The sequence below is a fragment of the Cydia splendana genome, chromosome 15, assembly GCF_910591565.1.
Source record: "Cydia splendana chromosome 15, ilCydSple1.2, whole genome shotgun sequence".
NCBI classification, from domain to species: Eukaryota; Metazoa; Arthropoda; class Insecta; order Lepidoptera; family Tortricidae; genus Cydia; species Cydia splendana.
Window position 1 is genome coordinate 11,181,282 of NC_085974.1, and position 14,526 is coordinate 11,195,807.

The window sequence follows — 14,526 nt, forward strand, 5'->3', positions numbered from 1 at the left end:
AAAACTTGTGACATTCATAATATCGATACCTTTGGGTTCAATTGGCGTAAAGGACATTTTGGCGAAAATGTGTTATATATATATATACAGTTTTATTCAGAATTCCAAGCGCTTTCGTTCTGCATAGTTAAAATTGCGATATCTCTTAAAAAGTTGCCTTTACGACTCAATTTTTTACTATGATTTTGTAAAAACACCTTAGCTCCGGGACCGTAAATGACCAGTTATAAATTACATGTTCAAAGAGGTTATCGTAAAGGTTACCGCTAAATATGTTACTTGTATGTTGCCTTTTTATTTTTTTGTCTCTTGTCAACTTTCTTTTTGTCTCTTGTTATTATTTATTGTGTCACAAAGCATGTAAGTTGTGGTTGAATAAAGATTTTATCAGTATCAGTATCAAATATAAATATTGTTGTAAATGATTCACATGTCTTTTGTCGTCCTTTAAGCCCTTCATTTGTCTTGATGATTTTTCATAGCGTATGGTCAAGATGGTCATAAAGGACATATTTTAGTATTGATATTATTTTACTTGCCCTTTACAACCCGCCCTAAAAAATATTTTACCATAAGTATATGAAGCGAACTAGGTTGTACAGGACTTTTCTAATATTTGTGTCTTTTACTACCACAAATTAGTTTCTAAACTCTAAATTCAAAACAAATAGCATGGACGTAGCGGTGTATAACATCAAATAAAAAGTTTCCTGGGACCTTTATTACTATAATGTACCTAATGTTTGTCCTTAAATTTGAAAGCATTTACGCTAAGAGTTTTTTCCGCAGTTATCTTTATTCATGGGCGTAAAGGTCTATAATACCAAATTATTAAATAGTTTTATGGGTCCTTTATTACTAAAATGTAATGTGTGCCCTTTAACTTAGTAACCTCAGCTCAGGTTTTTTCAGCAACTATCGTTATTTTACTCGCAGTGGAATCTCTTATAGTCCTGCGACAACATACTAGCCTGTGCATAATACACTCTGTACCTCTCTGATTCGCATTTTTTGTTGATTAGGAGAACCAGACAGGTGTATCAGCGACTGCCCATCGCCTTGCTATCCCGATTATCATTGGAGATGCAGCTTGACCGGGCGCAGGGTTATGTTATGCCTGTTATTATTCGTCCCTGATCAGTGGAAGTGGTTGTTTGTCTGTAATTTAATTATTTCTGTCATTGCATGAGCTCGGCTACAATAACTCGTTGATATAAAAAAAACTTCGTTTCAAGCACTTTAGAAAGTTTGAAACGTATCTAGACGAAGAAGTAATTAATATTTAATGACCAAATCGGTTTAAATTAATTCGTTTACTTAATTGTTTCATAATCGTTTTAAAAGAAGATACTCGATGATGTATAGAAAGTAAGTTACGCAGACGTTAGCGAATATGTCAGTGTCAAAGTCGTGGTAAGGCTATTGAATAAAAATACTAGTACTAAAAAGCTTTCACATACATCTTATACAAGAATATCCATTATTACCAAAAAGTTGAAAATTGAACGACTGTTCCAATTGAATATTATTATGATTTAAATTTCATCGAACTGAATAAATGCTATAGGTAGGACCTTGGGCCTTAGGAGGATAGGGGATTATTAAGGACTGTGTTTGACAACTTATAGGACGATCGACAGCAGCATATTTTATCAATGGTATCGATATTATCTAACTTTTGTCCTACAATGTGGTTAATCTATCTAAATGAAACCACACTTGAAGACTAGTTAAATCTCTCAGGTTACATAAACATAGGTACATAGATAGCTACGAGTACAATCATACTAACAAACTCGGCAAGTTCAATAAAATATTGTCCGAATGATAGACAATATTATGTCCACTAGACAATAAAACAATATAACAATTAATATGAGCCTATTTTTAACATTACTTTTAAATCGATAATTTAGGAATAGGAAATCGTACGCAAAGTAGTTATTGAACACTCGCTTATCTCGGCAGTCCAGTGTAATGTTGCACGCGCCCGGTCAAGACAAGACTGAAGATACCTTTGGGTTCGATTGGCGTAAAGGACAAAATGCTTCTTTTCAGGAGACGCGAATAACTGCGATGTTTTGTTTAATGTTGATTGATATACGTTTTTTATTTATCGAGCTATATTTTTGATGTGTATTGGAAAAGTATTCAAAATGTTAGTCTCTTTAACCTAAATTAGCGATCATATATATAAATTCAATACGAAAGAAGTTAATGTCCTTTAAAATTGGTCAAAAACACTATGAATGTCCTTTACGACCATGACATTTTTGATAATTTAGTGAGTCTTGTTTAGTAGGGGGTCGTAAGTGACATACTCAGACTTTTTTATTCTAAGTTCGGGGTGTATTCGTTACCAACTACTGTACACATCGACTACCGCGTAGGCTCAAAGTAGGGCATGCAGTACCGGTTCCGGTACCAAGAATTTAATTTCCCGGTTCTGGGCATGGCTGGAACCGGGATTCCCGGTTCTTCCCGGTTCTTAAGGCATATTAAGATTATACTTAAGAAATTGTTTGTGTTAGTGTACAATCTTTATGAATGACTTATTTTCATATAAATTATTACATACGTATTGATAAATGACTTATTTTATCAAAAAATCTAGCGTTCCAACCAGTGGCGGATTTGCAGTCTTTGCCGCCCTAGGCCCCAGGCCCTGTAACTGCCCCTTTCTCAGCGCCCATCATATTGACTACATTTTGAGTTATTTCTTGTTATCATCAGCGAATTTTTTGTCACAATTCGCCGCCCCTAATATCTTGCCGCCCTAGGCCCGGGCCTACTTGGCCTTAGGGCAAATCCGCCACTGGTTCCAACCTATTTTACGAAACCAACCGGCACACGGCCCTCTACATTTTGAGACTTTGCCTATGCTCGCTCACATTTTTGTAAATCTTCCGCTACGCCCCTTTGGAAATTCCCAATAATCACTACAAGTAAATATTATTGCACGCGCTTTCATCGCAAAACCTTTGCTATAGGCTAGACTCTATAGCTGGTGGCTCTAGCCGCTAGAGTCACCAGCCCCGCGAATCGCTGGTTTGCCTCCGCCTGATGGGCATGGCTTTACGAGCTACACGGGAGGCCCCGTAGTCGATGCACTCAGCACTATGACCGGCACGGCATACAGAAATTAAAAAATCAACCCGACAACGGAATTTTTTCATATAAAACCAACTTCCTAGAAAGAAAGAAGAATATTCGAATATACCTAATATCCTACTTACTTAAGATTAAAAAGTTGTTAAAAAATATAGCTTCCGTCACCGTCCTAAGTCACCCGAGCCAAAACGTAATATCTATTGGAATACCTACTTTACTAGGTTAATTTGTCGGGTTATTTGGGTCCCCCGTTTCATAGCAACATTATTAAATGTGATTTAATGTCCCGAGCTAAAGTACTAGTATTAAAATGGGAATAAATACGCATACTGATGAGAACCGGGAAGTACCGGTACCGGGTCTTCAGTACCGGTTCTTTCGATTCAATGATATTCCCGGGAATTTGAGAACCGGGAATTCCCGGGAGCATGCCCTAGCTCAAAGGGTTTAAAACGCGATTTTTAGGAGAGCCAAAAAACGGTTTTGTTTTGAGAAAAAAAAATCATACCTTTTTGTTTGTTTGAATAAACGGATGTCGTATATGGCTTATTCTTAACTTTTTGAGCTCTTTTGAACTGATTGCTCGAACTTATGATACAATGCTTATTTACGAAAATAAAATGTCCGTTACGCCAAAAAACACGACTGTTTTTAAGAAGGGCGTCCCTTACGCCTCTTTTTTATGGTTGTCTTATTAGAAAATGGGCGTAATATACTTACAAAAAATTTTAGCCACAAAACAATTTTTATTTATTTGTTTCAACAGAATCACTGCTGTCCTACCATCTATATCTATTTATTTATGTATATCAAAACAATTTATAATAATTACTTTTACTATACTATGTATTTAAAACTGGTCATTTACGCCCCCTGAGCTAAGATGTTTTTCCAAAATCATAGTAAAAAAATTGGCAACATTTAAAGAGATATTGAAATTTTAACTATACAGAACGAAAGCGCTTGGAATTCTGAATAAAACTGTATATATAACTCATTTTCGCCAAAATGTCCTTTACGCCAATTGAACCCAAAAGTATCGATTTCTAAAGCTTATTATATCACACAAGACTACATGAATGATAAAACAACGTGGAATTAACTGTGATTAGAAATGATTGATTATTTATTTTACTGTGGAATACTCTAATATTGTATACCTGCATATAATTATTTATACTTACCACCATTGTAAATTTCATTAAATACTCATCAAAATACGAATTAGCCTATAATCAATTTCAATTTTATTTATTTCGTCAATATATAAACCTTATTCAATATAAATTTCCGGAAAAAAATTCGGAACTAACAAACCAGAATACGGATGGCGACAGAATAAGGAAGTAGACGTGTTTCGCGGGAATAAGTATAAGGGCGAGTTTCGAGTATAAGAGCGCCTTAATATTATTTTTTTATATATTCTAAATATTGGCATAAGCTCAAAACCACGTGCGATCGTAGCGACTGCGCGACAGTGCTTGCGCAGATGTAGCACGGCCGCTATCGCCGAGCGATACTGACGCGGCGCCACTGTCGCTGCGATAGTGACGCTGCGCTCGGAAGTAAGTTCATACATTTCCATACTGCATAATAGTATCGCTCTGTCGCCGCGTCAGTGTCGCCGGAGCCGCTTTGCTCGGAAGTCTACCTTTAGCATGTGCCGCGGTCGCGCGGCGCGACCGCGGCGCTGCGTCGCGTCGGCTGTTTGGCCAGGCCTTAACTATCAGCTATTTGAGCCATCGTCATGAAAGGTTCGAAGTATTGTCAACACAATTGCATTGAAATAAAGTTGAACGTGCTTCACAATCGGAGGGGAGCCGTTGTCGACCAGAAAGCAAGTTGAGTTATCCACGCAAGTCCGTACCGTACGTACCTACTAGTACCACTGAACTCGTATAATTATTGTTTTGTTATATTGAGATTTATTTAATTAGTACCACTGGTTTACTAAATTGGCGGCTATTATTGCTGGACAAAATTTCCACCTACTTATCTTAAAATAAAAAAAAACAATAAGGAAAGAAATTAACACTTCGCGACAAGCGTGATGTTCGTGAAGTTGACCGCCCCATATCGTTAGTTCAGTATATTAAATCGTTAGGATCCGATTCTAAGTATTATTATTTTTCAATTTTTTATTTTTTTTTATTTAGAAACAAACAGTCAAATCACAAGACAAATCACACAATACACAATACAAGTACTTAAGTGACACAATAGCAAATAATAATTAATATTGCTACATTGGATACAATTGCATTAAGTAATATTCTGCCCTCTTAAGCTAAAAAACCGTATTTGCATTCAGTTTTCATACAAATTGACTGCAAATACGGCTTTTTAGCTTAGGAGGGCAGTATTGTAGACTTACAGTTTCCTTAATTGGATAATATAAACCTAAACATTAAAATATGAAAGTACATAAGAATTATGAATTATCTATATAAATCAAACATACTATACGGTGTATTAATGAACAGTGCCAGAAAACTTGAAAGTTATGTACATGTAATAACAATTATAATGCCTGTTAAATACATTTTGTGGGGCGGTCAACTTCACGTGAAGTTGACCGCCCCATATCGTGTGCCCGCAAATGGCATATCTGTATCGTTAGTTCATCGTTAGTTCACGTTAGTTCAGTATATCAAATCGTTAGGATCCGACGCATAACTTGTGTACGAATTTTTTTTAAAGTAGGGGAGAGCCAACACCGTCTTCCGCTCCAAAACTGTATTTATGATTCCATATCAATATTTATGGTTCCTATCAATTGGAATCGACATGTAGTCGTTAGTTCATGTTAGTTCAGTATGTGAAATCGTTAGGATCCGACTACATTACGTATTTTAAAAAACCGGGCAAGTGCGAGTCGGACTCGCGCACGAAGGGTTCCGTACCATAATGCAAAAAAAAAAACAAAAAAAAGCAAAAAAAAAAAACGGTCACCCATCCAAATACTGACCACTCCCGACGTTGCTTAACTTTGGTCAAAAATCACGTTTGTTGTATGGGAGCCCCATTTAAATCTTTATTTTATTCTGTTTTTAGTATTTGTTGTTATAGCGGCAACAGAAATACATCATCTGTGAAAATTTCAACTGTCTAGCTATCACGGTTCGTGAGATACAGCCTGGTGACAGACGGACGGACGGACGGACGGACGGACGGACGGACGGACGGACGGACGGACGGACGGACAGCGAAGTCTTAGTAATAGGGTCCCGTTTTTACCCTTTGGGTACGGAACCCTAAAAAATAACATAAGTGGGGCGGTCAACTTCACGCTACCGCCCCATAACCGATTTTATGGTTTCTTTCAATTAGAATCGATAGATAGTCGTTAGTTCAGTATATCAAATCGTTAGGATCCGACGCATAAATAGTGTGCGATTTTTTTTTTAAACGGGAGCGCCAACACCGACTTCCACTCCAAAACTGTATTTATGGTTCCTATCAATCTTTATGGTTCCTATCAATTGGAATCGATATGTAGTCGTTAGTTCAGCATGTGAAATCGTTAGGATCCGACTACATTACGTATTTTTTTTAAATAACATAAGTGGGGCGGTCACCTTCACGCTACCGCCCCAAAACCGATTTTATGGTTTCTTTCAATTAGAATCGTTAGTTCACGTTAGTTCAGTATATTAAATCGTTAGGATCCGACTACAAGATGGTTTTTTTTTTAAACAAAAGTGGGGAGGTCAACTTCACGCTACCGCCCCAAAACCGATTTTATGGTTTTTATCAATTAGAATCGATAGATAATCGTTAGGAAATTTCCATTCGGGACCAGTTTTCCTTGCTTGAATTGAGCGGAATATATTTGTAATTAGTACCCAAAACTACATTAAAGGCCAGAGCACACTGGCTGCGTGTGCGTAGACGTGCACGTGCGCTAAAGGCCAGAGCACACCGGCTGCGTGTGCGTAGACGTGCACGTGCGCTAAAGGCCAGAGCACACCGGCTGCGTGTCAGTGACGTGCACGTGCGCTAAAATGTTTGAGCCGCTCACGCACACTTAACGCAAGCTGTGTGCCGTCTCTCATAAGGATCTGCCGGCCTAGCCAAGGTTACAATCGCTATCGCTTCGACAACGAAAAGCTTTACGTCTCTCTATCACTCTTCCATATTAATGCGACAGTGACAGTTGCGTTTCGATCGCTACGGAGCGTAAGCGATTGGAATCTTGGCTAAGCGGCCTGTATATTACAACGCGCACGTGCACGTCTACGCACACGCACCTGGTGTGATTAAAGGCCTGGCCTGGCCTTAAAGGCCTGTGCACACCGTGCGTGACGTGCACATGCGCTAAAATGTTGGAGCCGCACACGCACACGTCACGCGAGCGGTGTGCCGTCTCTCATAAGGATCATATATTACAACGCCGCACACGCAAGGGCACGTCACGCACACGCAGCCGGTGTGCACAGGCCTTAATACAGAGCCTTTTTTGGGAGTAGGTTAAAGGCCTGTGCTCGCCGGCTTGCGTGTGCGTGACGTGCACGTGTGCTAAAATGTTGGAGCCGCACACGCACACGTCACGCAAGCGGTGTGCCGTCTCTCATAAGGGTCTGTATACTACAACGCCGCACGCACACGTGCACGTCACGCACACGCAGCCAGTGTGCACAGGCCTTAAGGCCGGCACAAAATGATAATACGAAATATGACTAAGGGTTGAAAAAACACCCCGTATAGGTTTAAATCCTGTCATAACGGTTTACTGATATAAAAATACCATACAATTTTTTTTATAAAAAATGTAGAAAGCTTGTATCTATTGTCAAGTGTGTCGTTTTTAAACTCGGGTAAATCCATTGGACCCTCTCAGCAAATATGTACCCTGTTACCTTTTCTTAATACCAAAATCGCATAATCTGACATGGATTTATCCGAGTTTGAAGTTACGCGACTCTAGTTGCAGTACTGATAATTCCGCTACTCGATGCTACATGTCGACTACGAAAATAATAAGCGTTCTGGTACCAAAACTGATTTATGGAGTAAGTGAGCACTCTATTTACTTTTTTCTCTATGATTAATGATTATACTGACAAAAAAAGTTATACAAATAATTTAAAATTTAATCCTAGTTTTATATTGACGTCAGGAGTTCTCAACAGGTTAAGAACGTTTTTTTGTAACTTCGTTTTCTGGATAAAGCTATAAGCCTGAATTTCCAGTGACCAATAGGGCATAATGAAACAAAGGTTTAATCTCAACTACAGTTTGTTTGAACTTGTGGTGTCGAATTATTGCAAGTAATATTTTTTTGTCACTCAGCATCACTCACTTCTAGCAGACACATAAGCTACAAATCATGAACATAATATAATATGTAGTTTGTATTTATCCATAAAACACTAGAATAATTTTCCATACTGAAATTTCAGTACTGTTTTTTATTTTTTTCAAAACATAACATGTAGTTAGGCCACAGACGAACCAAGACGAAATGACCTTCTAGGTTCTTGGGGTGCGGATTTCGAAATATGTGACTATTTTGAAATCCAAGATGGCGGACATGTACTTTTTCATAACACAACAAATCTTAATGAAAGTTATTTTCTCGGTTCTCGGGGGAGCGAATTTCGACAATCATAACCATTTTGGACTACAAGATGGCGGACATGCATTTTCTGGTAAAAGTGATTATGGATATAGTTTCTGGTTTCACGGGGTTAAAAAAAATCGTATGTGTGAGTCTGACCTAACGTGAACAAACAATGAATGTAATTTGTTGGTAGCAACTTGTCTGGCTATAATAACAAGTACCTACCTACCTTTATTTACAACAAGTAGCGAAAAAGAGGTGCGAATATGAAAGCTACCTCTTTCTCGTTGAAGATTTTAATGACCGTGAAATCAGAGTTATTCAACGTGGCCGCCATAACCGTAGCTTCGCGTAGACGAGAAAGAGTTTAGAATGTTTAGATCAGAATTAAGCGATAGCTCGCGTCAGTATATTTTCGCTCGTGGCGAGTTCGTCGACCTGACGTCCCCGCCCGCGCGCCCATGCTGCTTTTGGAGCGCGACATTGCAAAACAGTGGTGGGGCGTTTGCTTGAGTTGCCAGCTTGCCATTAGAAGGCACTAGCAGACTCCGCCATTCAAACGGAACATTGCATTATATCTACAGCCTCACGAGTATTATTGATGTTATATACCGTTATGATTCATGTAATGTACGACTAATATTAAATAACATGTTTATAATAAAGTTTTTAGGATAAATGCCAATAGACTAAACTCATGTTGTCGTGTATCAGTTATTATGTTTTGCAAGTTGTATTGTATGAAATTATATGGCAGATATCTCATCGCTAATCGTTTGTTTTGCAAGCAGGGCACGCAACGCACCTAACGGAAAGGATGTGACATCTGCTAACGCCATACATTGCAACCAGTGTGTCTACGCTGGGAGCCGGAGTCATGCTGTATTCATCATTATGCATTCGGTGTAGTTTGACCTTGGTTCAGTTTTTGATATTATAAAAAAAACGACAAAAAGTTAATTCTGCGAAGGACGTGTTTTTTACACCAAAAATAATAGCAATCGCTTATGTATGTACCATCGTCCACACTGTTAACTGTACATCGGTGGATCTTATGTCTTTTGTAATAAGGTCCGCCAATGTACAGTTAGGAGTGTTGCTGTTTGTACCTACTGAAAGTTAACAAACACTATCTTATTTTGCAACACTTTGGAAGGTATACCCTTATCTAGTTTTGTACAAATCTTGAGCATAGAAAGATAAGGATAAGATAAGATATAAGAATTGTCATACTTACCAAGTTGCTATAAACACAACACAACTAAAATGTTTATTATTTCATTATATTTTACTAAAAAAAAAGTTTAAAGACACACAAGACGCGAATGAAGGAATGTTCCTTCCAGACTTCCTGGGTAGGTATTACCTCCATCGCACACGAATGCGATTAAACCCACGCTTACCTCACTCTTCCATGTACCAGTAACCCTGCCATAGCGCACACCCTCCAGTTTCAGTGTTCCAGCCAACCCACTTCGATTTTTTTAAAGGATGTAAGGATCGGATCCTAACGATTTTACCTAGTGAACAAACATGTACTAACGATATTGGTTAAGGCTTGGCCACACACAGAGCGCGACGCAGCGCCGCGTCCGCGCCGCGTGATGCCGACGCGAAGCCTGGTCAAACAGGGCGCGCGCCGATCGCGCCGGCCTCACGCTCTCAACACGCCCTCAGGGCGCGCGTGAACGCGGCGCGGCCGCGCGGGAACGCGGCGCACCGCTCGCTGCCTAACGTCCGATCCTACTGATGTGACCTTGCGCGACGCGGCGGGCCGCCGCGTTCGCTCGGCGCAGCGCTGCGAACGCGCCGCGCGGACGCAAGGGGCCGCGCGGCGCGGGGCGCGACAGAAGCGGGGCGTGATACCGGCGGGACGCAGTCTGTTTGACGTCGGTAACCTGTTAGCATGTGCCGCGGTCGCGCGGCGTGGACGCGGCGCGGACGCGGCGCTGCGTCGCGCTCTGTATGTGGCCAAGCCTTTAATGCCATTTGCGGACAAATTATTTGGGGTGATCATCACCCGCATGAAGCGCTAACACACGACACTCCACGTCACATCACATCATCCCGTTTGGGTTTTGCCGTACAGTCGACGTCGAAAATATGTTTACATTTTTCGCCTTATTACAAACCAGTAAGGTCCAAAAATGTAAACATATCTTTGACTTCTACTGTACTCCAGCCAGGGAGACGTCACGTCACGTTTTATCCAGTATGGTTGGAAGATGTTCCGACTAATGGCCTGTGCACACCGGCTGCGTGTGCGTGACGTGCACGTGCGGCTTTGTAGTATACAGATCCTTATGAGAGAAGGCACACCGCTTGCGTGACGTGTGCATGTGCGGCTCCAACATTTTAGCGCACGCACACGCAGCCGGTGTGCTCTAGCCTTTCGGTTACATTACGCGCCTCATGTGGTTCAACCTTTTAAAAACGTGTCGTCATTATGCTTATGCATAATCCTCAACAAGGTACAATCCTCTACAAGTTGGACTTCGGCGCCATGTCGCGACTGCAGACACGGCGACACGACTGGTTTTTATGTATTTCTATGAAATATCATTCAAAGCGACGTCTCGCCCGACCGCAGTAGGGCTACCGCCAATACCGAAAATCGTCAATTGCGGGCATTTTTCTCTGTCACTCTAATTACGCCTTCATTGGAGTAAAAGAGTAAGATCCCCGCAATTTGCGAATTTCGGTTTTCGCGGTAGCCCCTCAGATTAGAATTGCCTCTCTCACTCTCTCTCGGAAGAAACTGCATACAGCCCTACCGTTCTGCAGTTGGAGTCGAAATCATAACACAGCGACATGAAACAGCGACGTGTCGCTACGACTCTAACTCGTACCTTAAGTCGACTTCAAAGTTCAAGATTTCTTGAACACCCTTCATTTCTCTCACGTTCGACCTTCGCTCCAATATCAAAGGTTCGACTCACTGACTTAGCCCGTCACCGCGTAGGGCGCGTAGGTATCGACCTACACACTGACAGTCGAGTTCAGAAATATGGATTCGTTTCGTCACCTTATTGCAATGGATTATTATTATGTACATGTTCATAATACTTAATATCTAGCAGACACACCACTCTAAAAAGCACCCATTATTGAATTAAGGCCAGAGCACACCGACTGCGTGTGCGTAGACGTGCACGTGCACTAAAATCTTGGAGCCGTGCACGTACACGTCACGCAGGCGGTGTGCCGCCTCTCATAAGGGTCTTTATATTACAACGTGTGATAGTTTTTATATACTTTTTATTAGCCAGACATGGGTCATTTCTATAAATATTTGTAAATTCTTCTAAAATCTCGCGAGTTCCATACCTCTCAGCTGTTTCACTAATTTTGGCGGGAAAAACGATCGTAGAACGTGCGGATTGCGTACGTGTAGGCTGCTAGTACGCTACTAGTAAATTTTTACGCATGCTGCCACACAAGTTTCAGTAAACTTGCGCAAACGAAAGTTTGCACAAGTTGAGAATCGAAAATTGAAACTTTTTTCAAAACTTGTACAAACAGCAACACTCCTAACTGTAACATCGGTGGACCTTATTCCAAAAGGCAAAAGGGGTCCACCTATGTACAGTTAACAGTGTGGGCAATGGTACAAATCCAAATTTGCGCAAGTATCTTCCAACACACGTTACAGTACACTTGTGCAAGTCTAAAGGCCTGTGCACACCGGCTGCGTGTGCGTAGACGTGCACGTGCGCTAAAATGTTGGAGCCACGCACGCACGCGACACGCAAGCAGTGTGTCGTCTCTCATAAGGAACTGTATATTACAACGCGCACGTGCACGTCTACGCACACGCATCCGGTGTGCACAGGCCTTTAGGGATATCCTCCATGAGGATGTCTTTCATCAAAAAGCCAAGTCTGCAAACTCTGCAAGTAGGTACAGTCAGCATAGATAGTAGCGGATGAAATGAAACAACGCGCCAAAAGTATCTGCAACCCTAGAATACTTTTGCAAATTGAGATAAATCTCTACAGTTCGCGAATAAAAGTATCTCATACAGTCTAGTTACCCTAGATTGGTAGTAACTACTTGTTATGCTGGATGTTTTTAATTCGGAAATGTACAGTGTAAAAATATGTATGCACAAATCATCTCAAAAATATGCCCCATAGCCCTTATGTCAGCGAATTTAAGAACTATGGGACATATTTTCGAGTACGTTGTCTACACTTGACTGTACAGTCAGCATCAAAAGTAACGGATCAGGTAGGTATCGTCTATACGTACCTATTTTTATTTTCAAGTAGGTAACAACTTAACTTATGATAATTTTGGATTGGATACTTTTGACGCGTAGTCTGATCCATTACTATTGATGCTAACTGTACAAACATTCCCGAATCAAAAACATCCAGCATAACAAGTAGTTATGTGGGTGTTTAGTAACTTTTGATAGAATTTAAGGCCAATCTTAAGTATAGGTATAGTTATGCCGTTCTCGAGAACGTTCTCCGTTTATGAGGAGTATTCTCGCACGAGAACATTCCCCATACCAAACGGAGAACGTCTCAAGAACGACACAACTATAGCTATAGGTACACTAGCCCGTAGAACGTAGATATTTTTATTGTAGGAACGTCACATTATACAAATATTGAAGTTTAGATCCCTGAACAGTTGCAGAAGGTTAACAACAAGAAATGTAAAAATAAATCCAAAAAAATAGAATGTTTCTTACAATTCTTACACTGCATTCTGAATATTCTGATATAAATATCAGTTAAACAAACGTAGGAAACTTGTTGACTGGCAACGCCCCATACCTATAAGTTTATAAGAAGTTGAACACGGCAATATTCTATGCCAGAATTACATCTATTAGGTACCTATGTGAATGTAAAGCTGTAAATAATAAATGTAAACAACATGATATAGCACGTGATAAATGGGTAAGCACCTGTTTGTAAATAGCAAATTAGCAGCAATATAAAAATAATTACAGTTGAGACTGAAATATCGAGCTAATGCACTGTGCTGTGCACCGATGGTTCGTAACGATTAGTCAAACTACCAGTGCTTGTACCAGTTGTTCCTATTTACCTCCAAAAAAAAGGCTATACAAAAAATAATAATAACCCATGATCATTACAATTGCAGGATGCAGGCATGGGTATTTCCCCCCCTTTAATGCATTTAAACTTTAGTTAACGCTGGGCTTTTGTTCGTTTAAACAGGGGCCCGGTGAGTCTATTATGAGGGCAGGCGTTTAGCTCAATCAAGTGAATTCATTAGATTACAAAATGTAACCAATGATCACACACATATTTCTTTCGATTCGTGTGCACGATGTGCGTGTTAATGTATAGTATAGACCTTCAGGCAGAGCCAGATGTTCAGATGTAAATGTAAACAAATAATGCTAACGATCCATTTAAGCATAAACCCTTTATATAATGAAATACGGGCTTAAACAGAGTATGATTCAGAAAATACCCAGTTGTAAACAAATTAAGCAGTAAAATTTATAAAAAAAACATGAATTACCGTTTGAAGTGCTCCCTTATTCGATCCTCGCGAATGTTATCGGGTAAATTTCCAACCCACAGGTGCCGAGTCTCTCTAACCATCTTGCTTCGAACTCCACATTAGGAATCATTCACCCGTTCGCGTCACTACGTGGCAAAAATCAATTTTGCACACCACGGTGCCTCACACATTTTGATTCACTTCAACTACACCATATAAAATCTTTCGAACACATAAGTTGCACTTGACCAAACAACACTATCTTTCACTTTACGACATTCGATAATCTCACCACAGAATCCACTTCACGTAAACACACCACGTAATAGACGCGAGCGTACTCGTCGCAGCTCTCGAATTGA

The 14,526-nt window shown here is 40.2% G+C and overlaps 1 protein-coding gene across 6 annotated transcripts in view; it reads right to left on the reverse strand.

The window, feature by feature from the left end:
- Window positions 1–14,526, reverse strand: part of LOC134797623 (protein split ends) — a 125,019-nt gene extending 110,493 nt beyond the window's left edge. For all 6 annotated transcript variants that reach the window (XM_063769944.1, XM_063769941.1, XM_063769943.1 and 3 more), the window contains exon 1: window positions 14,183–14,526. In XM_063769944.1, the coding sequence (XP_063626014.1) occupies window positions 14,183–14,265 (83 nt within the window). In that variant the 5' untranslated portion in view covers window positions 14,266–14,526. The remainder of the gene's footprint in view (window positions 1–14,182) is intronic.